This window comes from Ictalurus furcatus, chromosome 26 (assembly GCF_023375685.1).
Source record: "Ictalurus furcatus strain D&B chromosome 26, Billie_1.0, whole genome shotgun sequence".
NCBI classification, from domain to species: Eukaryota; Metazoa; Chordata; class Actinopteri; order Siluriformes; family Ictaluridae; genus Ictalurus; species Ictalurus furcatus.
This window is the reverse complement of record NC_071280.1, coordinates 11195455-11220107: the sequence shown is the minus strand read 5'-3', so window position 1 is coordinate 11220107 and position 24653 is coordinate 11195455. Positions and strand designations below refer to the sequence as shown.

The 24653-nt window shown below is 38.6% G+C and overlaps 1 protein-coding gene across 1 annotated transcript in view; it reads left to right on the top strand.

Moving 5' to 3' along the window:
- Positions 1–24653, top strand: part of sorcs3a (sortilin related VPS10 domain containing receptor 3a) — a 297150-nt gene that overhangs the window by 171630 nt on the left and 100867 nt on the right. The window contains exon 4 of the mRNA XM_053615676.1: positions 15171–15329. Within this exon, the coding sequence (XP_053471651.1) occupies positions 15171–15329 (159 nt within the window). The remainder of the gene's footprint in view (positions 1–15170; positions 15330–24653) is intronic.

The following is a 24653-nucleotide window of genomic DNA, read 5'->3' as shown; positions in this document are numbered from 1 at the left end:
ACAAAGATGAAACAAGACACAATAAAGACAAACAGTAACACACACACACAAAAAAACCCAACTAAAATTCCATGCAAGATATAATTATTCTAGGGAAGAGAAAACTTAAAAAGCATTAAAATTATAGAAAAAGCAGTATATATACAACGTATCTATAAGCGTATATACATCCATACATACTCATATACATACATACATACATACACACACATATTATATATACATATATATATATATATATATATATATATATATATATATATACATATATATATATTCACACACGTTGATGAAACACTATGATGAAAAACAAGGCAAAAACAAAAACACAACATATGTCACAACTAAAAACAAAGTACTCAGTCAACATACAAGGTCTCTGACGAAACTAATAGCAGCTGTCCAGCTCTGAATTGTTTTTGTTGTTGCTTTATGGAATTTAGCTGTCGCTCATTCCATAAGAAGAACATCCAAAATATAAGAGCACCAAATTGACACAGGACAGCAGTGTGGATTGGACCATCCGTATAAAATCGCTTTCTTAGATGCGGTTAAAGCAGCCATCAACAGTCTCTTTTGCTGTACATTAAGTGCCCGCGACGTCTTTCTTTCCCACTGCACTCTCACCTCTCTCTGCGTCTGCTCTGTTCAGTGATTGGCTGAGAGCCGGAGCAGCACATCCCTTTGATCGCACAGCAGCTGACAGACATGAATGTAAAAAGAAGCAAGCACAGGTTTCCCACTGATTGATTTAAAAATGTCATGGATAGCAAGACGTGCCCTTCGTCCCAATTTACATAATTCGTATGCGAATGTTTTTAAAATGCAAGACGAATGGAATGCAACATGTTTTACATGTAAAATAGTCCACGTTATTACGGCCTAGTTCTCTTGTTCAAAGTAGTTATAGTGTTCAAAAACACTTTTGATCATTCATGTTCCACACCTGTCCGTTATATAGTTTTATAAAAGTCAAAAAAGTTATTTTCAAAAATCATAAAAGTTATGAAAAGTAATTAAAAAAGTACAAAAACATAAAAGTGAAAAAATATCTATCTATCTATCAAAAACTAATATACATATATATGCATATACATTGGGCATGCAACATGATAGGGGAGGCTTGGGGGGGCTTTAGTTACAAAAGGTTGGTTGAGAACCTCTGCACTGGCTGAATTAAGTCTGTGCAAATGTTCAAGCAAAGGATGGTTTTTTAAGTGAAAAGCCCAAGGGACACCATATGCCCGTAAAGCTGATCATAAAGATCATAAACAAGCCAAATCTATCAAGCAGGCATAAGGTAAAGACTTATTTACATCCAAAGAAAAATAATGATATCATCTGCATATAATGAAATGTGATGAATAGTGTTCTTAATGCAGATTGGGGAGACTAAAGAATGTTGTCTATCAGCCATAGTTAGACGTGTCAACAAAAGCGCAAACAAAATGGGGGAAAGAGGCCACCCCTGCCTTGTTTCCCGACACTGCAAATCCTGTGGATACACAAGCAGTTAGACTATTATAAACAGTTTGAATCATATGAAAAATAGACGAGCCAAAACAATTTTTTTATCGGAGCTGTCCACAGATTCCTCCACTCAAATCTTTCAAATGCTTTCATTGCATCTAAACTTAAAATGGCATTTGAGACACCAGAGCCTAAGCTGACATCAATTATTTGCAAAAGACGTCTGAAGCTAATCTGCCCCTAATAAAGCCAGTCTGATCAGGATGCACCAGGTCAGAGATACAAGTGTTGATCCTCTCAGCGATCACTTTTGCATATAACTTAATATCTGCATTCAATAAAGACAGCAGTCTATAACTCCTGCAGTCCAGTGGATCTTTACCACTCTTAAGCAGCAATGAGCTCAAGGCAACCCTTTGATCTTTTTGGAAATAACCGACCTGAATTGAGTACTCAATGGATTTGTGGAAGGGCCTATTAAGTCCCAAAACGCCAACAAAAGTTCTGGAGGTATATCGTCAAGTCCAGGAGACTTGTGCTTCTTCATAGAGACTGCAGCTTAATTCTTAATTCTTCTGAAGAAATTGGCTTATCCAATTGTTCTATCTGATCTACAGAGAGATATGGAAAAGTAAGGTCCTCAATGAAATCCTCCATATAAGCACTATCATCAGGAGCTACAGATATACAATTCAGCATAGAAATTAGGAAACACCGTATTAACATGAGAAGGATTAGTTATGACTGCACCAGAGGGATCCCTAATGCAAGTCTCTCTGACTGTTTGAGTCGTAGAGCAAGAAGTCTACTTGGTCTATTAGCTTGTTCATAATACAGCTGTCTAGCTCTAAGTATTAGAAACTCTGACCTCACACTGGAGACTTTTTTAAATTTAGCTTCCAATGACTCTAAGAGATGAGCTCTATCTGAATCATAATGAGACTGCTGTAGCCTCCCCAAATCTTGAATCAATTTTTTCTAAGGAAGCGGTTTTCACAAGCCCTAGCAACTTTAGAAGAGTAAGAAATACAACTACTTCTAATAGCACATTTCATTCCAGAAACTCTTCATCCTGTAAGAGATAAACATTAAATCATCAACGCTTAAAGCGAGGACGAACATGAGACTCAACAGTCCACAATATTTAAATCATTCATAAAAGCATTGAATTTTTTTTTATATATATACAGTGATCTGATTAGGACTACACAGCCCAGATCTATCCATACTATCTGCCACAAGATTAAAATCTGCGCTGATACTAATAGGAATATCATCTAAAGTTAGCAGCTTTGTTTTTATAGCATCAAAAAAAACTGGGTAAAAAGTATTAGGGGCATAAACTGACATTAGTATATATTTAGAAGCATTCAATGTGATTGTAGAATAACAGAATCTACCATTAGAATCCCATCCAACTTGATGTATCTGCAAACTTAATTTCCTATCCAATAAAAGTAATAAACCTTTAGTTTATTCAAAGCACATGAGCTTGCAAGTAATGTTTATATAGTGTATAAATGCAATGTGAGAATTTCTCCTACACAAAACATCAATACATTTTGTCATTAAGACCATGTATGTTCCAAGAAATAAAAGGGGAATCACTCATGTAATAGTTTCCATGAGCATATAAAACATACAAATGCAGACATCATGAGTGCAGAAAAAAAGAAAAGCTGTCCCTCAAGGAGCTTAATAGAGTATGACATGGAATAATAATAACCACAAACACACAAATAAACAGATAAATGAACTTTGCTAGCCAGCCAGGGTAACAAACTGAATGCCCCGCAAGGACTAGCCAACAAAAACAATTTTACCATTCCTTGGAGTCAACCAAGACAGTTCCAACAGAAACCTCCTTCGGCATATCCCGAAACGAAAATATCACGTGAGCAAATTCCTGAGAAAAGAAACACAGTCACATCTAGGGTAAATTGTAAATATTGTGTTCTTCCAGGGCTCTATGGTAGCAATTTCTTTTAGGAACACTTGAGCTCCTAAATACAAAAATGTAGGAGCATGGTCAAAAATTTTGGAGCACGGTTGAAGTTTAGTTTTTTTTTTTGAAAAGATGGTAATGTTAATGTGCTACAATATAACGCACAAGTAGGCATGAGAAAACTTGAGCTTATCAATTATGACAGAATTTAGGAACATAGTGTAGAGCCATGACAAATTAATTTACCTTCTAATAAACTAAATTTCATATTTTCAGGTAATTTTATTTTATGAATTTATTATAATATAATTTTTTTTATATTGAATAATTTATTTAGAACTAAGCACATTTTTGGTCTTTACATTCTATTTGTTTTTTTTGTTTGTTTATCAGTTTTAGATTGGTTCCCCCAATACAGTGTTGCCATGTCTGCTGATAATATTGTGATTTTTGGAGGGTTAAATCAAAACATGAAAACTGGAGTTGACTTTTCTGGTGATATCTGGCAACCGTGAGCTTAAATGAAGTGAGGGCTCTGTGTATTAGAATTAGTGAATTGAGAGTGGCAGCGTACTGTATGTTTACAGACTGAACAGTTGCTACACTTGATTTTGATTGGTGAGGAATTATTTAATAAAGAAGTTTCAATTATACCCAATCTTATAGTATTAGCATTATGATTAATTTATTCCGCCTGACGCCGCTGTGTCTACACGAGCATGTCACAGTTGCAGGTTCAGGTCATGTTGCGTGATCATTTTGTGAGATCAGCAAGTTGAGAGACGCAGATGATGTTCAGTGTTACTCGTCATCATAATGGCTTCTTTGCAGTATTTGCACACTTGTTCGGTTGACTGAGGTGATGAAAAGGAGTGCGTAAGTAACTTGCGCGGTGTAGATGCATTTTGGAGTTTTTGGAGTTTTTATTCCGATTGTATTATACAACTCCAAACAGGTCACTCGCACTGATGCGCCTAATTATTTTTTCACAGTTGCATAAAGTACTTTTCAGTTGCAAATGCGAGTGAAATGGTCGCACTGTAGAGCCCTGCTTCACTTTGCTAATTCAACACAGAAGAGACATAAGAAGTTAAATGCCATCTGTTAATCTCTGTGCATCCTCAGGAGACGAGAAGACGTGTGTGGTGTTATTGTGCAGCACCTTAAGACTGGCAGGGTAAAGGAGAAAGTTCTGGCTCTCTTTTTGTTTGAGTGTGTCAATACAGGGAGAAAATGTTTACACCGTTGAAGGGTCGCATTGGAGTAATCTGCAACAAGAACTGCGAATGACGACTAATAAAATGGTTTATAGGCACCACTTTATAGTCAGGCGACGTGTGTTATGCCACTTCATCTGACTTCAGATACCGGTCATGCATGAGGGCACTTCCCACAGCGTGAAGCTCACGTAACGTCTTGTTCCCTTCTCAGGGAACAGGGTTACATGTGTAACCCAGACTTTTTTTTTTGTATTTTTTTACACTGTGCACTTTTTAAATAAATAAATGTATATATATAATTTTTTTATTGTATTTGTGTTTATTTATATATTATGTATTTATGTTATCTGTAAATGTTTGTTTTTACCATTACTGTAATGCAGCAATTTCTAAAAAAAAAAAAAACACCCACCAACCTACCTACCCACCAACCAGTTTGGAAAGTGGGAGGAAACTGGATTACTCACAGGAAAGCCATACATAGAAAGCAAAATCCTGCAAACTTTGCATAGACATGTAGCAGAGCTCATCATCAAACCCTGAACCCTGGAGTTTTGAGGGATCGACAGTGCAATAAAGCAGCTTCAACATAATTTCTGGAAAATTCCCAGCTGTACTTTCATAAACATTATAAACTTTTCATGATCAATATCTGACTTCCTTGTCTAGAGTCAAGCACAAAGCAGGGAGGTCCATGCACATAAAACTCTAATATGAGGTAAACCATGCATGACACAACCACACAGATTAAAACGCTAATTTAGAAAAATTATGTTTTGAGTCTTGATTTAAAAAACCACAATAGACATTCGTTAAAAAGGAATTAGTTTGACATAAGAAGGGCAGCAGGTTAAAACACCAATCAGGTGTTCTATTGTCAAGTTCTGAATAAAATCTTTGCGGATTTTTTTTTGTTGAATTTATGGCCTGGAACTGGATAATTCAAAGCATCAGTAATCTCCACTTCTCACCTCATTACTTGAGTCTTCTACATTTTACCAAAGCTCGTACTGGCCTCCAATTTCTTGTTCCGGTTTTCTCTCTGTCTCGCTCTTTTCATCACAGAGACAGCAGGAGATGTGTGACAAGAGGTCTGGCAGCCCAATAAGTGAATTAAGGCTTCAGCGAGAACGTGTGTAGTGTCTAATAACATGGCCTCCATCCCTCGATCTCAGACGAGCCTGTAAGCCTCTCCCTGAGGGCTAAAGTAGACTCAGCTCTCTAAGACAGCAATTAAATTAGAAAAGACTAACAAGCGCTGTGAAAAGCATTTGATTTACAAAGTATACTCTTGAATTTGAGAACAGGTTTGGACAGAGTCATGGGAGTAGGTCAGCAGAAACTTGAGCTAGGTCTTCTTCAGACTCCTATGCCTGAAAACAAAATGGCCACTGGCTCCAGATCAGATTCTTTTCACTTTAGATGAACCAAGAATGCAAAAATGTAGACCAATGAATGGATCCTACACCAAGTCGCTCCAGTCGGTGTAATTAATGCTCTCCACACAATGCATCAACCAAAACTAACAGATATTAGAGGTCCTAACAATTATGAATGCACCATTTTAAAGATCGCCTACATTAACAGAGACAGAGGGCTATTGCTTCTTGTATTCTAAGAATACAAGTAAAAAGGGCATCACTATCAGGCATTGTTCTGCTTCCACTTGACTGTTCGTCTTTTCCAAACAAAGTTAATTGATCATGTCTAAAATGATTAATTCCACTTTGAGTTTTCTTTCTGTTTTTTTTTTCTTCTTCTTTTTTTTGTTCTCTAGAACTAGTGTTTACCATTCTGCCCCTTGGATCAGTATTTAGAGGATATGGATTAAGCCGTTGCAGCTTACTGCTGAAAGCTTCTGCTAATAACATTCAGTGTTTATCCCTCAAACTCTTAATCTATCCTTTTCGTCCTGCAAAGACACATTTGTCCCTGACTATCATGTGCAGGTAAAAAAAACAAGGCAAAAACAAAGTAATCAACATAGGCTTTCTCTCTCTGATTTGATTGTGGTCTGGTCTTCAGGCCAAATCCTGATGTTTTTTTTAATCAATTTTAGGAATGGGACATACAACCCCAATAGCAAAAATTTGGGACACTGTAAAATGTAAATAAAATGAGAATGTAATGATTTGCAAATTTCATAAACCTATATGTTATTCACAATAGAACATGGAAAACATATAAAATGTTTAAACTGAGGAAATGTACCATTTTAAGGAAAAAATAAGGTAATTTTGAATTTGATGGCTGCAACACACCTCAGAAAAGTTGGGGTGGGGCGACAAAAGGCTGGAAAAGTAAGCCTTAGTGAAAAGAAACATCTGGAGGAACACTTTGCAACTAATTAGGTTAATTGGCAACAGGTCAGTAACATGACTAAGTATAAAAAGAGCATCTTAGAGAGGCAGAGTCTCTCAGAAGTAAAGATGGGATGGAATTTGGATGGAAGCAGATGTTGCTCTAAAACCTGTATATACCTTTCAGCATTGATTGTGCCTTTCCAGATGTGTAAGCTGCCCATTTCATAGGCACTAATGCACCGTCAGAGATGCAGACTTTTGAACCGAGCGCTGATAAAAAAGCCGGATTGTCCCTCTCCTCTTTAGTTTAGAGGACCCTTTACAACTGAAAGACTCTGCTTCTCTAAGATACTCTTTTTATACCTAATCATGTTACTGATTTGCTGCCAATTAACCTCCAGCTGTTTGTTTTTAGTAACACTTACTTTTCCAGCCTTTTGTTGCCCCCCTCCCAACTTTTTTGAGATGTGTTGTGGCCATCAAATTCAAAATTTTATTTATTTAAAAAAATACATTTTCTTCAAATGTTTTAAGTTTAAACATTTGATATATTTTCTATGTTGTATTGTGAATAACATATGGGTTTGAGATTTGCAAATCATTGCATTCTGTTCCCTTTCAAAGGGAACTCAACGTTGCGTGAGCTTCACGCTTTGGGAAGCGCTCTCGCACGTGACTGGTATCTAAAGCTTGTGTAACATCATGACTATTTATAGGCCTGCCGTGATCAGGTGACGTGGCAATTCAGCTGCTTGAATGATTACTAAGGCAGTTGAAAAACTAAATCTAGACTGGCCTGGGGAAGAGGAAGTGGCTCATGGTAGGCTGGATAAAAATAAATCTCCCTCACACCACAGAAAACTCCCCTTTTTTCTAGAAGTGCATGATGAAATATCACGCTTCTGGGGAAAACCATACAGTAGCCGTATTTATAACGCCCAACGTCAGATTATTCGGCCATCAGGGGAAATGAAAAGCATGGCTGTTTAGCTATGCCGAAGGTGGAGGGGGTGCTTGCGAGCTTCCTCTCCCCATCGATGGCAGGTAATTTCAGGGGGCATTGTTATAATTTTGTATCTTCAGTGAAAGTGCGTTGTATTTTATCTTCAGTGAACAGAGGAAAGACCATTCATACAGGGTTTACAGGAAAATACATGGAAATACCCGTGTCTTATTGGCTGACAGGTCTCAATTCTGCCAAACGCTATCGCACACATCAGTTAGTGTGAGGGGAAAAATCGATATACACAGATAAATTTTTTTTTATTTAACTTTTTTTTTTTTTAAACTGAAAGGGGTTGAAACTGAAACACTAACATTCTCTCCAGGTGTGTAAATGGCTATATGAGTTCCAAGTTATGTGAACATGGTATGAGCAGAGCATAAGGATGGCTAATGAACTTTGCATGGCACTGTAGCAGCTAAACCCATGCAGTCATAGCTTAGTTGTGCCTCTTCTTGGCTAGTGACACCAAACTAGCCTAGTTTCATGTTAGATAGACAAAAAGCTTTAGATTTTATTGGTCTGGTAGTTCTACAAACAGTAATAACACCCAAGTTTTGTGATAAATCCAACTTTTTATCCAATTTTCAGATTTTTTAAGCAAGTAGCCCCACATGCAAGAAAAAATGCATGGAAAGTCTATTTAGAATCACATTTTAAAAAGATTTTTGATGGAGAAGAATCTGGGCTAAGCTCTGGGTGATTAACAGTCCAACTAACTCCCCTAGTTTAGAGAGATGTCAGAAGAGAATCGCCTGACTGGTTTGAGCTGACAGGAAGGCTTCAGTATCACAAATAAACACTCTTTACAACTGTGCTAAGCAGAAGAGAATCTCAGAATGCTCAACATGTCAAACCTTGAGGTGGAGAAGACCACATCAGGTTGTACTCCTGTCAGCCAAGAACAGGAATCTGAGGCTACCGTGGGCACAGACTCACTGGAAATGTTTGGAAAGGTTGCAAAAGAAGTCCTTCCTAAAGGGAAGAAACCCCCCCCCCCCCTCCCCAGGGACACTCCTCCCGGAGTGCTATGAAACATCCATCTCCATTGGCGGCCCCGGCCCCCTGGGCAGAATGTCCCAAGCAGAGCCTGGAGACCGCACGGCGTTCTTGGCGAAACAAAAAAGCAGAGCGACCTACATGGCAGAACAAAAAGCAGAGCGACTTCCTCGGCGGAGCAGGGAAGCAGAGCGACGTCCTCGGCAGAGCAGGGAAGCGGAGCGACGTCCTCGGCGGAGCATGAAAGTGGAGCGACGTCCTCAGCTGAACAGGTAGGCAGAGCGACGACCACAGCTGGGTAGACAGGCTGAGCGAAGTCCTCGGCGGAGCATGAAGGCAGAGCGACGACCACAGCAGGGCAGGCAGGCTGAGCGAAGTCCTCGGTGGAGCATGAAAGCGGAGCGACGTCCTCGGCTGAACAGGGAAACAGAGCGCTGTACTCAGCAGAGCAGGGGAGCAGGGCGACGTCCTCGTCAGAGCATGAAAGTGGAGCTACGTCCTCGGCGGAGTCTACCGGGTCGGTAGACTCGGGCGTGTGCTGAACTTGGGCGACCGGGTCAGTAGACTTGGGCGTGGGCCGAACTTGGTCAGCAGGTGTGGACTTGAGCATGATTTGGTTAGCAGGCTTGGACATGAGCATGACTTGGTCAGCAGGCTTGGACATGAGTATGACTTGGTCAACTGGGTCAGCAGGCTTGGACGTGAACGGAACTTGGTCAGCAGGTTTGGACCTGAACGGAACTTGGTCAGCAGGTTTGGACTTGAGCATGACTTGGTTAGCAGGCTTGGACATGAGCATGACTTGGTCAGCAGGCTTGGACATGAGCATGACTTGGTCAACTGGGTCAGGAGGCTCGAACCTGAGCATGACTTGATCAGCAGGGTTGGACTTGAGCATGACTTGGTCAACTGGGTCAGCAGGCTTGGACGTGAACCTGACTTGGTCAACTGGGTCAACAGGCTTGGACGTGAACAGAACTTGGTTAACAGGCTTGGGTGTGCGCCAAGCTTGGTTGTCCATGTTAACATCAACTTGGTGGCTCATCCGCTCATAATGCATGTGGAATAGAAGATCAGCACTGTTCGCCACATCAACTCCCTTCAACAGCTCATCCAAGTTGTAGCTCTGCCCTGGTTCTCCAAACTCCCTCAGAAACAGGTCCGAAAACTGCCTACTGTCCTCCAGTACCCGGGGTCTCATGGCTGCTACTCGCTGTGCCCACTTGCGAGCTGGGCCAAAAAATCGGGACATCATGAACTTAATCCATTGTCTCTCCCTTGCCTTCGGATCAAACAGGCTTGAGAAGTAACTCTGGCAGTCTATCATAAAATAGTCCGGATAACCAAAGAAGCCATCATACCGATCGGGAAGGTCCATGAAAGTCCATTGTGAAAACTGCATAGAATCCAAGGCGGGGATGATTGGTGTGGACCTCCGGGTTCTGCGTCCTCTTCGTTCTCGTGCTGCATCCATGATGGGCGGAATATTCTGTCACATATCGTGATGTAACGGAGATAAGGTAGGATGCAATCGCAGTATGAACAGTTTTATTTAAGAGAGAGATAGGCAGACAAATCCAAAACGTGATCCACAAACGTAATCCAGTAACATGCAAAGTTCAGGCGATCGGCAAACAGGCATAAAGGGGCGAGGCAGGAATCAAGGTCGCGGTCACGGAAATACAGGGTCGAGAAACAAAACAAGAAACATGAACTATAGCGCGGGACTGGTAGCAGAGAAACCAGCGTGAACTAAACTAACTAACCTAAACATGAACCATGAACCGACATGACATGACATGACATGGACTATGGTTATCTACCGTAAGGACTCTAAACTAAGATACTATAACTCATTCAATATTCCGCGCCGTGCGCTGGGAGGCGCACGGTATATATACGTAATGGCTGACGGCTGAGGGCGATTCAGACACACATGAAACAACAACCAATGACAGAACAGGGAGGAGACATAACAGAAACATAAACAAATGCACGTGTCGAAATGTCACGATTGTCCACAAGGGAAAAGCTGGTGCTCGCGCACCTGCTCGTGCACGCTCACATGCTCCACAGCGCGCTGCTTAAAGGGGAACTTGTGACAATAGATATATATATATATATATATAGTTGCAATCAAAAGTATTCTAATAATTATTATTGTCAAAATGTACAGATTGTTTGCAGTGAACAAATCAAACAAAAGCAGTTGAAATAGTTCAGCAGAATGAATGCTTCAAGTGGTTTCCCTAAATTCAACCGAAAATCCAACTTATAATGCTTTCTCCAGTTAAAAATTACTCAACCCCCTAAATAGAATAGAATCCCTCACAACAGCACAAATATGCAAAACAGGTGTTGTCACAAGCACACCTGATGCAACTAATCAAGGGCTTCATTGGTTGCATGAGGTGTGCTTGAGCTGGAACACATGAAATTCCTGAACTGGCTAGGGGTAGAAAATGAATGAAATACTTGGACGGGGGCAGAAAATGGAAGCTATCAACGGGTGCAACCAGATTTCTGAGAAGGCAGGTTGTGAAGGCAGGTGGGATTTGAAAAGGTGGTTGCAGCATGCAAGAATTTTACTGACCTGGAGGCCATTGCTCATGAGGAATGGGCTAAGATTCCTCAGGAACACTGCCAGAAGCTGGCGTCTGGCTATGTGTCTCATTTGCAGCAGGTCATAATAGCAAAAGGGTTCTCTACTAAGTACTGAAGATGCTTGCCATGAAGGGGTTGAAATATTTTGAAACTGGAGAAATCATTATAAGTTGAAACCACTTGAAGCATTCATTGTGTTTCGACTATTTTAATTGCTTTTGTTTGATTTGTTCATTTGAAAGCCTGTACATTATGACATATAAATTATATATATATATATATATATATATATATATATATATATATATATATATATATATATAGAAAATTTTGAAATCAGTGAAAAACTACTTTCAGTAATTGCATTATGTTTTATGCTTTTTTTTTATTTTATTTTTTATTTTTACGCAACACCATAGTGCTCTGGGTCAAGTACTGTGACCCCACTATGTATTACCCAGTGCAAAATTGTCTCCTTATAGCAAGATTCCTTGAAGGACTCTTCGTTCTCTGGCTCACTTAAGTAAAATTCCAATAGCATCCTCAAGAATCCAAGGTCACAAGTAATTTCCCTTCCATAATAAATGCTTTTGCTTAAAACAATGTTATAGAAAATGATTACCCCCTTAAACCTGGCAAATTGTATCTGACAAGCTATGGAGACAGTGGAAACTGTGAGGGGGTCCTGTGCCATCTTCTAGAGCCTGTAATGAATGGTAAAATTTGAAGGGCCTCAGCATGTGCAAATCCTGGCTGCAATTCGCCTGGCGGTTTATTGGCACTTAATGAAAAACAATTTATCTAAATCACCGCCTGGAGGGATTCATAGTTAAAGCTTGGGGAGAGGGGTTGGATGTTTGTCAGTGACAAATGCACCCCTTTTTTTTCTCCAATTCAAATCCGATTGACTGGGAAAAGCTTGAAAAGGCAGCGAGAAATACAGGCTGGCTTGGTATCTACATACCTTCACCCATTACATTATGCAGTTAAGTCATATTTTTTTTCATCTTGGTCCTCATTAGTCTACAATATGTATATTATTCTCACTTGAGAGTCACTAATGATACATAAGTATATCCTAAAGCAAACCCAATCAGCTCTATTGTGCAAGTAATGATCCATAATGTAACTGTCAACTTCATAACCTCTTCTTCCTTCTTTTCTCCTGTCTTGCTTCACCATATTATATGATTCTAAGCTTATATTACCTGCTTGAGAAGATGTAAGTGGCATTCTCAATTTGCCTTCATCATGCTTGGTGTGTGCTTATCAATTTTGCACATCCAATCCAGACAGTGCAATTCATTAAAACCTTCATTCTTGCTGTTTGAATAAGCTGAGTGACTCTGCCAGAGCGACAAGCTTGGTCACACTAGATCGAAGCAATTCTACATGAAGTGACATTTCCTATAGGACCCATCATAGTGGTGGCTCTCTTAAAGTGTATGCTTGCTTAACCTTTAAATATCAGGGGCAGCTAAGTTCAAATCATATTGACGGCAAAGACCACTTGTCATCTTGCAAGGGTTCACAAGGGATCAATGTTTCCTTCTGATCTCCAGTGCAGATTTTTATAAGGTTGGCACTGGACACTGATCCCAAATCAATGTCACTCAAACTTCATTTGGATTGCTTGATGTGACCTTATAAAAAGTGTTAGACTCTGGAAATGAGAGAAGAAGCTGAGTAGGACTTGCTAAGAATACTTTAGTTCAGTGGTCACCAACCCTCTTGCTTGAGATTTACTTTCCTGCAGGTTTCATCTCAAACCAAAATCTAACGCACTTGTGTTAGTTGATCAAGAACATCTTAAAGCAATAATTAAATGGTCAGGTGGGCACGATTATGGTTGGAGCTAAAGTCTTCAGGAAGGTAGATTTAACAGGAACAGGGTTGGTGACCACTGGTTTAGTGGAAGAAAGTGCAAGGAGCCAAAGGAAAGGGAGTAGGTTCATTAAGGAGCAAAAACGAGTCAACCCATGGAAATGAACTGACTCATATAATTATGTTTATTTAGAGTGAGCTAGCAGGCAGAAAACTCCAGACACTAAATGCTCACAAATCAAAAGCAACGCCTTAACTTTCTTCATGCCTATAAGTCGTAATCACTAAATCATTGCCAAACATTATTTTCCACTCTCCTACCTGAGATCTTTTATTTTTCTCTGTATATTCATTACAAGGTTCTATCTAGGTGAAGAGCACAGACGTATGGGGTGCCAAAGATTTCACATTCCAACTAGCAATATCCTAAAATAATGAAATTTAAATTTGCACCCCAACAAAGGCTACATTTTAAGATTACTCAGATTTATAGTTTGAGACAATTAGAAAATAAATGTTTTTAACTACATCCAAACACATTATTGTTCTGTAAACTCAAATATTGTTTGGTTTTCATGAAGTTCTGTCTGAGTGCTTCTTATTAAGCAATCATTTAATCTCATTACCTAATTAATAAATGGTATAATCACATAAGAGAAATCCATTAATAACTAATAAATGGTATAATCCCAGCAGAGATAGGCAATGTAAGACTATCAAGACCACAATATTATCATATATGCTTGTCAGTAATGTTTATTTTTATTTTTTTCCAGGATTTATGGTCTTTAAAATTCGAAAACAAAATCATTTTGTAAATAATTTTCTTAAATAATTTCTAAACCAGATACTTTCATGGGTTAATATTTATTAATATAGTCATTTTAAAACATATTAGAACATATAGTGCATGTTTCTGTAAAGTGAAACACACACACACACACACACACACACACACACATCATTCAAGCTCACATTAATTCAGCTGAACTTCATTCAGTTTCACTGGAAGGTTCAGTTTATTAAGCACATTGCATGTAGCTATAATGCTGGTAATATTTAATGCTAATACCATCTGACATCATGTAATATTAGCTAAATAATGTAGAAGTCTTTTGCTGTGATGTACCAGAATGTGTGCAAAGTGTAATATAAGAAAATATTGTACCAAAGCCATGTTTATTTACACTTACTTTTTAAAAATACATCTAGTCATGACCACCTATATTTCCTATTCATCCTGGATATTGATTGGCTGGCAGATCCTGATAAAACCAGATTTATTTTGAGTTTGCAAAATTTTCCCCATTTTACCTCCAATTTGGTTATCTCACAGTTCCCACCTACCAGGCAGCTTTCCCCATCATACAATGGCTACCTTGCCATGTAGGTAACACATGAGGGTGATGGCAAGCACATCCTTCCTCAGACACATCTTAGAGCAGAGTAACGCACACTGAGATAAGTGCTATCTGCCTTCTTCCACATACTAGAGTTCATAGAAGCCAACGATTGCTTAGTGTCGTTCTGACAGTGGAGAGTATGCCAGGAGAGTATGCTATCCCTCACACCTTGGCTCAGCACCATGGATGGCTGTGGAATTGTTGAAATTCAAACTCCCAACAATATGGCAAACAATATTACAGCAAAAACTTTAAAAATAGAAAAAAAAAAACACCAAAGGAAAATAAAGTATCCCTCAGTAATAAAATGTGTATGGTTGAACCAAAATGCCAGGTAGAACCCTATAGTAACCTTCAATCATTGAGAAAAAAATCATCTTGTCTTTTTTTCTGTGATAGGTAATGGTGTTGACAGACCCGGAGTTCGAAAGCAGTATCCTCATCAGCTCCGATGAAGGGGCCAGTTACCAGAAATACCGTCTCAGTTTCTACGTATTGAGTCTGCTTTTTCACCCTTCACAAGAGGACTGGGCTCTGGCCTACAGTCATGACCAGAAGGTGAGCTATTTATTTTTTATGTAGACATCAATTATGCATCAAGTTAAGAAATATGTTACACCCAAAATGCTGAAATTGCTAACAATGTAATAAGACTGTTTAGAAATATGCACATTTCATGTTTCTGCATTAGTCATTCCGTCCAGGATTTCATGATTTTGTGATTGCAGAAATTAATGAAAAAATCAAGCAAACTCCGCAATATTCGGAAGAGAATTTTTTCACAATTATTTAAAATTTTCTGGAGATTTGGGCTAAGATGTGTCATGTGACATCATCACAATGCACATTCAACGAAAGCCCTCTTTGATTCATGTGTGTCGAACATGAGTACAGCTAAAAGGTCTCATTTACCAACAAACATCACTTCGAAACATTTAGTGCAGTTGTAATTTCACCAATTCAACAAGATTTTCACAAAAAAAGCACAAAATACTACACAAATTACATCGCAAATTTTTAAAAAAGATGCAGCAAAATCAAGCATGTTTAGCCAGAACAATCACAAAAAAACTCATCTATAAACGCATATATAACCATCTGTGTAATATTCATCTCAGATGCTGAGCTAAGATGCTGTGGAATGGACAGATTGTGTGCACCATATGCTCCTTCCATGCTTACATGTGCCAGAGGTCCTGTTTTAACGTTAAATAATCTCAATTTGCTCTTTGTGTGAATCTAAAGGTCTTTCTCTACATATGGATAGCCAAGTCTGAGCATATCCTTAGTATGCTTATCATTACATCCCATGTGCTACAGTACATGTCCACATTTTACTTGAGCATTGAATGACCTTGCAGGAATGCCACTCTACTAAAGGCTTTTCTCTGAGTGTGTGTGTGCGTGTGTGCGTGTGCATGTGTGTGCATGTGTGTGTGAGTGAAAGATGCAGCTTTTCTGCCTGGACTTGTAAAAGGCAGCAGGTATAACTGCTCAGGTACTGCCTGACCCTTCCATCATTCGTCTTCTTCACCTGTATAGTGCAATTATCTCATTACTTAGTTACTACGTTTACATGGACAGCAATAATCTAATTATTTACCTTATTCTGAATGAGACAATATTAAATTTAGAATACTCCTTTCATGTTCCTGTTTTACATGTTATAGAACATAGCTCAATTAATGGCACACGTCATTACGTGACTGCGCCACGCCATCTGACGTTCCCTCCAGAATATCACGTATCAACATACAGTTCGTCTTCATTATGGTACCATATACAGTTTTGGCTGTTTCATTTTTAATTTTACGAAAAGTTCAGGTGCAGTTAATTGTTTGTCATACTATACGTGCTAATAGACGACTTCTGGAAGCCATGGGCTGCGTCCAAAACCCCGTACTTGCCTACTATAGAGTAGCCGAAATATGTGTATTTCACCTACTATACAGTAGGTAAGTACGCTGTTTTGGACGAAGCCAAGCTCTCATTTGTCGTCAAACGGTTGAGCACTGCCGTGTGTACATGTGTCCTGTCGCAAAATGCGGTGAAAACTCCGACACACTGTTAATAGTGTGATTAAGGTGTGTACATGTCTATAATGCACTTCCATAATGTGACTAAAATAGGAATACTCCACATGTCTTAATTCAATTTGTGTTTACTTCGAGTATGAATTTAGTCAGATTAAAGGTAGTCGCTGTTTACATGGTAGTTTCTTAATCAGAGTATTGTCTTAATCGGGTTAATATCGGATTATTGTTGTCCATGTAAACATACTGATTGTTACCCAGAAGAGGATAGGTTCTCTTTTGAGTCTGGTTCCTTCTCAAGATTTCTTCCTCATGTCAGGTCAGGGAAATTTTCTTCACCACTGTCACCTCTTGCATGCTCATTAGGGATCTAAAGCTAGATCCAGGTTTCAGTAAAGCTACTTTGTGACAATCGCTGTTGTTAAAAGTGCCATACAAATAGCATAGAATTGATTTGAATTTCGCCCTGCGATGGATTGGCACCCTGTCCAGGGTGTACCCTGCCTTGTGCCCGATGCTCCCTGGGATAGGCTCCAGGTTTCCCCGTGACCCTGAAAAGGAGTAAGCGGTAGAGAAGATGGATGGATGGATGGATGATTTCAATTTCATTGCAAATACAGTATGTGCCTAAGGCATCACTCTGTTTTTCGAATTTCATTAGCTAGACTACTGAGCAAATCAAAGCTCTCATGTCCTGCCTAGTCCCATGTTCTGGTTGCAAAGAAAACTTAGTAGTTAGCACATTTGCCTCACATCTCCAAGGTTGAGGGTTTGAATCCCACCTCTGCCCTGCGTGCGTGCAGTTTGCATGTTTTCCCCATGTTTTGGGGGTTTCTTCTGCATACTCTGGTTTCCTCCTCTAGTCCAAAGACATGCATTGTAGGCATTTCCAAATTGTCCATAGTGTGTGAATGTGTGTGCGATTGTGCCCTGTAATGAGTTGGCACCCTATCCAGAATGTCCCCTGCGTTGTTCCCCGAGTTCCCTGGGATACACTCCAGGCTCCCTGCAACCCTATGTAGGATAAGTGGTACAGAAAATGGATGGATGTATTCCCTTCAAAGTGATGACTAGCATATTGGGTTGTGCCCTTGATAGAATGCCTTTTCCCTATTCATTGCATGTAGATGTTTGAGTATTTTTGTGTTTTGATTTGTTTTAATAATAATTGTAATTATAATTCCTTAGATTTATATGGCACTTTTCTAGGTACCCAAACTGCTTTACATTGTATGGGGAAACCACCAGTGGGTAGTATCCACCTGGATAATGCGACAGCAGTCATAGAACACCAGAATGCCCAGCATACACTAGCTATTGGTGGAGAGGAGAGGAGAGTGATGTAGCCAATTCAGGAATGGAGATTATTTGGGGGACATGATAGATAAGGGCCATACCCTACTCTTTTACAAGAAATGTCCTGGGATTTTTAATGACCACAGAGTGTCTGGACCTCGGTTTAACATCTCATTAGAAAGACAGTCCTTTTTTAACAGTATAGTCTCCTCATCATTACAATGGGGCATTAGGACCCACACAGACCACATGGTGAGCACCCCCTGCTGGCCTCACTAATACCACTTCCAGCAGCAACCTTAGTTTTCCCCAGGCAAGAGCCATAGGGTGATATGGCTTTGTTTTGCTTGAAATGTTATTTAAACTGTGAGGTGCCTGGACAGTATGTTGTACTAGAAGTAGACTTTTATAATCTTGTGTACAGCATATTACTGTATTTTGCTTAGTTTTGTCTCTCTTTCTATGTGTTCCTGATTCTGAAACATTCATCTGTCATATCATGTGTGCAAGCTTTAATCTGTAGAATAGCTTCAAAGTCCTCAAGCTACCAAGAAATATATGAACCAACTAGAATGTATTTGTGTACATATCATACATATTACCTTAATAAGAAGCAGAGTTTTCTTTCTTTGTTCTATAGAATCAATAGCATGTATCTACGTATATTCTGATCTGCTAAAAAAAAAATACCCCAGACACATAATCTAGGATGCCCAGGGATTTGTCAACCCCAGAGTCAAACGTGTCCACATGGGTTCCCGCCACCCTCCCAAAAATATGGGTGAACTGGCTACCTTAAATTGCCCCTAGGTGTGAATGAGTGTGTTCATTGTCCCATCTAGTGTTCCAGGTTCCAGATCCACCACAGTCCTGAGCAGGATAACTTGGTTATTGAAAATGAATGAAACGTGACAAGCTGCTATAAAAGCGCTTGTTTGTACATGGCCAATCAGTCCCTCCAGGATTTTGTGATTGCAGAAATTAATGCAAAATCAAGGAAACTGCAATATTCACAGGAGCTTGCACTTTTTTTTCAAAATTACCACGGATTTTCCACAGAGTTGGGTCAAGATTTTTCATGTGATTTCATCACAATGCAACATGTGAATGCGCATTCAGCCAAAGCGTTCCTTGATTCACATGCATCGAATGAGTACAGATAAAAGGTCTCATTTACCAACAAACATCACTGTGAAAGACAAAACAATTTTGTACAAGTAGTTTTCCAAAAAAAAAAAGGCACAAAAACCTCCCCAAACTGCATCATTTTTTTTTTTTTAAAAAAAAAAAAGCATTTTTGCCCACAACAATCACAAAAAAATGATACAAATCCTGTGTGGTCTGCCAAGTCATAATTTTGCATATCTAGTATAGGGAAACATATTTTTGCCCATTTATCTAAATTATAATCTACTTCTCTTTATGGTGTTATGTATTAAATAGATCTAATTAGTGGTGGATTAGTGTTTGGAAATGAATAAAAATCTAACAAAGAACTACAAAATAAAAATCACATTTCCAAACTAATACCATGAGGTTTAAGCAAATTGACCAGAGGGAGACTAAAGCCTAACTTGTCTGAAAACAAAGTATCAATATTAGTTGCTGTCTTTTTGTAAAAGTAAGCTTGGCTTTAACAAACCTTCTTGAAGTTCACAAAGTTGGTGAGCAGTTCATTAGTTGGTGAAAACAGTTGGCCTCTGTGTCCAGAAAAAAATAACCTACAATGCACAGAGCAACTCCAATACAGCTTGCGCCCTCTGAAGATGGTCACAGATCAACAGAAAAAGGTCAATATGAGTTCATTGTATTATTTGTTTTGTTTCTATTTTTTCTCTAGTGCGTAGTAGTAATGGCTATGGCATCTCCACTGAGCCACTTGGGGATAATGGTGAAAAATAACAGAATAGAGAACCCCGCCTCAAGGACTTTTGGCTCTCTAGATTTTTTCTGCCTTCTAATTACCTTAGCGAACTGAAAGTCTCGGACAAAAGTTCAACAGCATTAGATCCTTGTTATGTGAAAGGCCATTTTAGTTGTTCAAAAACTGACATGACAAATGACTCTTGTGCTTTGAAACAGCTGAGGGATGGGAGGGAGGGGAAATCAAGGGGTACTACATAACAGGAGTAAATACACGGAACATAAGAAGAGAAACAGGAAAACTTCAGACTAAGGCCTCCTAAGTTGCACTTGAATATTTAACAGTGTCCTCCACTCAGCTTGGAGCAAATTAGCACATTTCCTAGCAGTATTGCTCGGTGAACCTCAAGGAGGGCCTCAAGGTGAAGCCCTCATAGGAGGGCTTGGCCTTCATACTGACTATGATAACAGATATGTTAGTTTACTGTTTTATGCACATCAATGCCTTTTTATTGTACATGCACTAGTGGGGAGGTGCAGGAGGCAAGATTTGCTCATATATAGTGCAGTGACGTGCGGTGAGGTTCGTGGTTGGGGAGGCACTGACTCTTTCAAAGTCAGATTTACAAATATATGAATTCAACAGAGTAGCATAAATTCACCATTCAACTGGCTGCTTGCACATTGACTACTGGTTATGTTTCATATCCCATATCAGCATTCTTTACACACACATAGGTAAGGTACATATTTGGCCAAAGAAGAATGTTAAATTTATAGCGGCTCAGAGAGAGCATATTTGCTCTGCACCCTCCGTGTGTTCTAAATTTGCCATCACAATTCCACAATTCATACTCATTCAATACAAATGAAAGTATATACAGTCCACAACAAAAAGACAAATGTAGTTTTATACTTTAAAATAACTTAATTTTTTTTCTTATCTTGTTTTATGTAATTTTTTAATTTATTATTTAAAAAGGGCTGGTCTTTTATTTTTGTCGTGGACTGTACAGCAGTGTATGCATTTTCTTACCTTTACTCGTCTGTCATTACTCACATCATCAAATCCCAAAAATGCCTCCCTCACTTCACAGGCCACCTCACTTTTAGCCACATAACGCAAAATGACAGATCTGGGCTTTGTTTGTGACATCTGTTGTCTTATCTACTTCTACAGCAACAAATAGGGCTGCATTACTCTCCTTTTTTATATAATTTCTAATCACATCACTTATTGCTTCAATTAAATCGTTCTGAATTCTGTTTGAGAGAACCAGAAAACACAGTGGATGTCTCCAAATGTCTAGCTAACCTATCATCTTCTCAGCAAAAGCCTGTAATAGTTCTACATAGTTGCCACGATTAGAAGAGGTCATACTTTCATCGTTAGCACGAAATGCTAATTGCTGTTTGGCTAGGAAGCAAGTTGCATTAATGAGGTCTTTTAAAATCTCTCGGGTTTCCTTTACCTTAGCATTGTGGACGATAATATTTAGTCTATGTCGTTCAACGCGGCGCACAGTGGCTTAGTGGTTAGCATGTTTGCCTCACACCTCTATGGTCAGGGTTTCGATTCCCACTGTGGCCTTGTGTGTGTGGCATTTGCATGTTCTCCCGGTGCTGCGGGGGTTTCCTCTGGGTACTCTGGTTTCCTCCCCTAGTCCAAAGAGTGTGCAATAAACCGTTTAGTATGGAATAAAAAAAAAGAAAGCAGAAAAGGCAGTTTCTCGTAGCACAACCACACAGCCAATCTTTTTGGGTGTGCCACTCCGTTTGAAAAGAGCGTCTTCATTTTCTGTCCCTTCGTTTGAAGCAAATCTTTTAGCTCCGGCATTGGTCTTCCATTATTTTTCACTTCCAGTTTTGATTGAAAGTCCAGTTTTGAGAAATGTTTTAGATTATATCTATAATCTTCCATTTTTACAGTCAGGGCAAAAAATAAAAATAAACGGACTGATGCGGTGCACTTAATTTACTCTACTTTACTTTTTTAGCTAGCATATTACCCACAATGCAATTTGTCTGTAATACGTGAAGAAGAACAATAGAAGAACAAGCCTGTATGCTCACACACGCCCCCATCATGGAGGCAGAGGTACTGGCTGCCTCCCCTCCTGCTTTTTCACTGCGGCATTATATCAGATCAGCAAGACCTGTATAAGTATAATGAGTTATACACATACGTGAAATACATGGCCTAGTCTATGGAATGTGAGGACATATAATAAAAGTGTGTACAAACATTACATTGGTGACATACAGAGAGATCAATTGCACGTGCTCAAGTTGAGCAAAAAAAAAATGAGCAGCTCAATCCAGTTTGTGAAGGATTGCGCAATCCGAGAGGAGGCTCAGCTTGTCGCTGCCTCCCTTCCCGTCTTTTCCACGTATTTGAACAGGAAAATACACAAATTCAGCGATATTGACTATAAAAATCATTGGAATGATTAGAATCATACAACAATTACATTTCTATCACAGATCAGTGAACAAATATTTATTATTATTATTATTTTTTTAAATCATTATTTGTTTTTTACATTTCATGATGACATGAAATGTAAGATGCCTCTTCTGACTGCACATCACTGATATAGTGTAACCAAAAATTTATCTAAATAAAATGATCATGATAGTTTAAAGAAGTACTGCATGTAAGCTGACAGAGGCACTACTGGGGCTGGAGTTGAACATTGTGGAAATATTTGCCAATAAATGCTAATTGAAGTTTACTAAGAAGAAGTAGCACAAATGACATATTTCATGTTTCTGAAAAGAACTATAGGAAATGCAATCAGTACTATGGATTTGTTGTACATGTTGCTATTATTCTGTAATTCTACTGTAATTTCAATTATTCATTGATTGTTCAGCATTGGGTTCATAAACATCTATTATGCCTGTTACCTTGAACTAAGGAATTCAAAAATAGTCTCAGAGACCAAATAAAGTGTCCTACATCAAAATCAGCTGCAAGTGTAACAAAAGGGCCTAATAAATTAGCTGAAGTAACTAGAGCTTATTTCCAATGGTTTTCTCAAGTGCCTGTGGAGGGAACAAATAATAAATCACTTAACAGGTGGAAGGGAACATGAAAAGCTTCACTGATCTGTAGGAGGTCTCAGATCACCCAGTCGCCAAAAAAAAAAAAAAATAAATAAAAAAATGAAATACCACTTGTGATCAAAGTAAAGTGAAGGTTCCCATTAAATGCCTTGGGTTATTTTTTAGAGGATATTATTTTCCTTTAAAAAAAAAAAAAAGAAAAAGAAAAACAGCCAGATGGATAGTCTCTTGCATTAGAAACTCAGGCTCTGAATTCATTTTCATGTTTTGAAGTTTAACAGATGGAGCATGGTGGGTAAGAAGGGTGAAAATGAAAGTCTTCAAAACAAACTAAAAATAAAAGACGTGATGCCATAAAATATAGCCTGTGCCTTATTTTGTTTCTCTCAGTATCTCTCAGTATTACATTCAACTTTGGTTCATAGCCATGATTAATAAAAAATATATTTTAAACTGTACTGTGACAAGTGCAATATATTATTGTGTTAATACCGGATTACAGGATATAGGATACATGATTACAGAAGTACATACATTTAGTGGTTTAGTGGTGTGATGTTCTTAAAATGCATCAAATGCTCCCATATATTTATTCCAGTGAAGCACTGTTGGCCCAAAATATCTCTTTTTTTATCTTGCTCAATTAACATTACACTGAAGTGAATTCCCTGAAGGAAGCACAGGTTGGAGATGCCCTCTGATTCGTTCTTGGATTGATTCTTGTGTTTAGAATTCATATATTTCATCTTTCTTTATTATTACTTTACCAACTGGTGGGAAATGTCATTTAACCTTTGCCCTCTTGGACAGTACTGTGTGTGTGCAATGTGAGTGTGTGTGTAGAGAGAAATGTACAGATTAACTCTTTTTTAAAGTCTGTTTGCAGCAATAATACCTGGCCACCTCCGGAGCTCAGAAATAATGAGATATTCCGAACCAATTTGCTGATTTTTACTGTCCCGGGAACTTTGTTGGGTGTGAAAATGATCAAATCAAAGGCCAGCAGCAAATCAATTTCCACACATTCACACTTATTTATTGTTAATAAAATAATAAGAATGTGTAACCGATTGGCTTTCGAATGCTGTCAAATACAGGCAAGACTCCATGATGAAAGAAACAGCTCTCATCTCAACAGATTGAATAAAGAGACAATCTAGTGTATTGACTTTGATATATAAGTGGCCAAATCAATGACTAGCAGAATGCATTAAAAAAAGGAATTCAATAAAAATCTGGTTAGCCATCTGGTTAGCTGTTTAGCACAATGAACAATGGAGAACTGGAATTATTACTGTTACTTCATGTAATATAAGAATACATGAAAACCTTTCCCAGACTACTCATGCCTGTGAATCAAAAAATAAACTTCCTGTAAAGTGGCTTGTGTTGTTGTGTGGTAATAAATAAATAAATGAATGAATGGAAAAAAAAAAAAAACAATGACAGGAACCGAGAAAAGAGAGACTGGTTGTTGTGATGTGCAACTTTAAGAGATGATTCATGTTGGGTAAAACGAGAGGAAATGAAGATGTCCATGGACCAGAAAATATAAAATTAGAAATAAAAAGTGTTTCTTTTGTAGCTTACACTCTCATAAAGGAAGGCACTAAACTGTAAT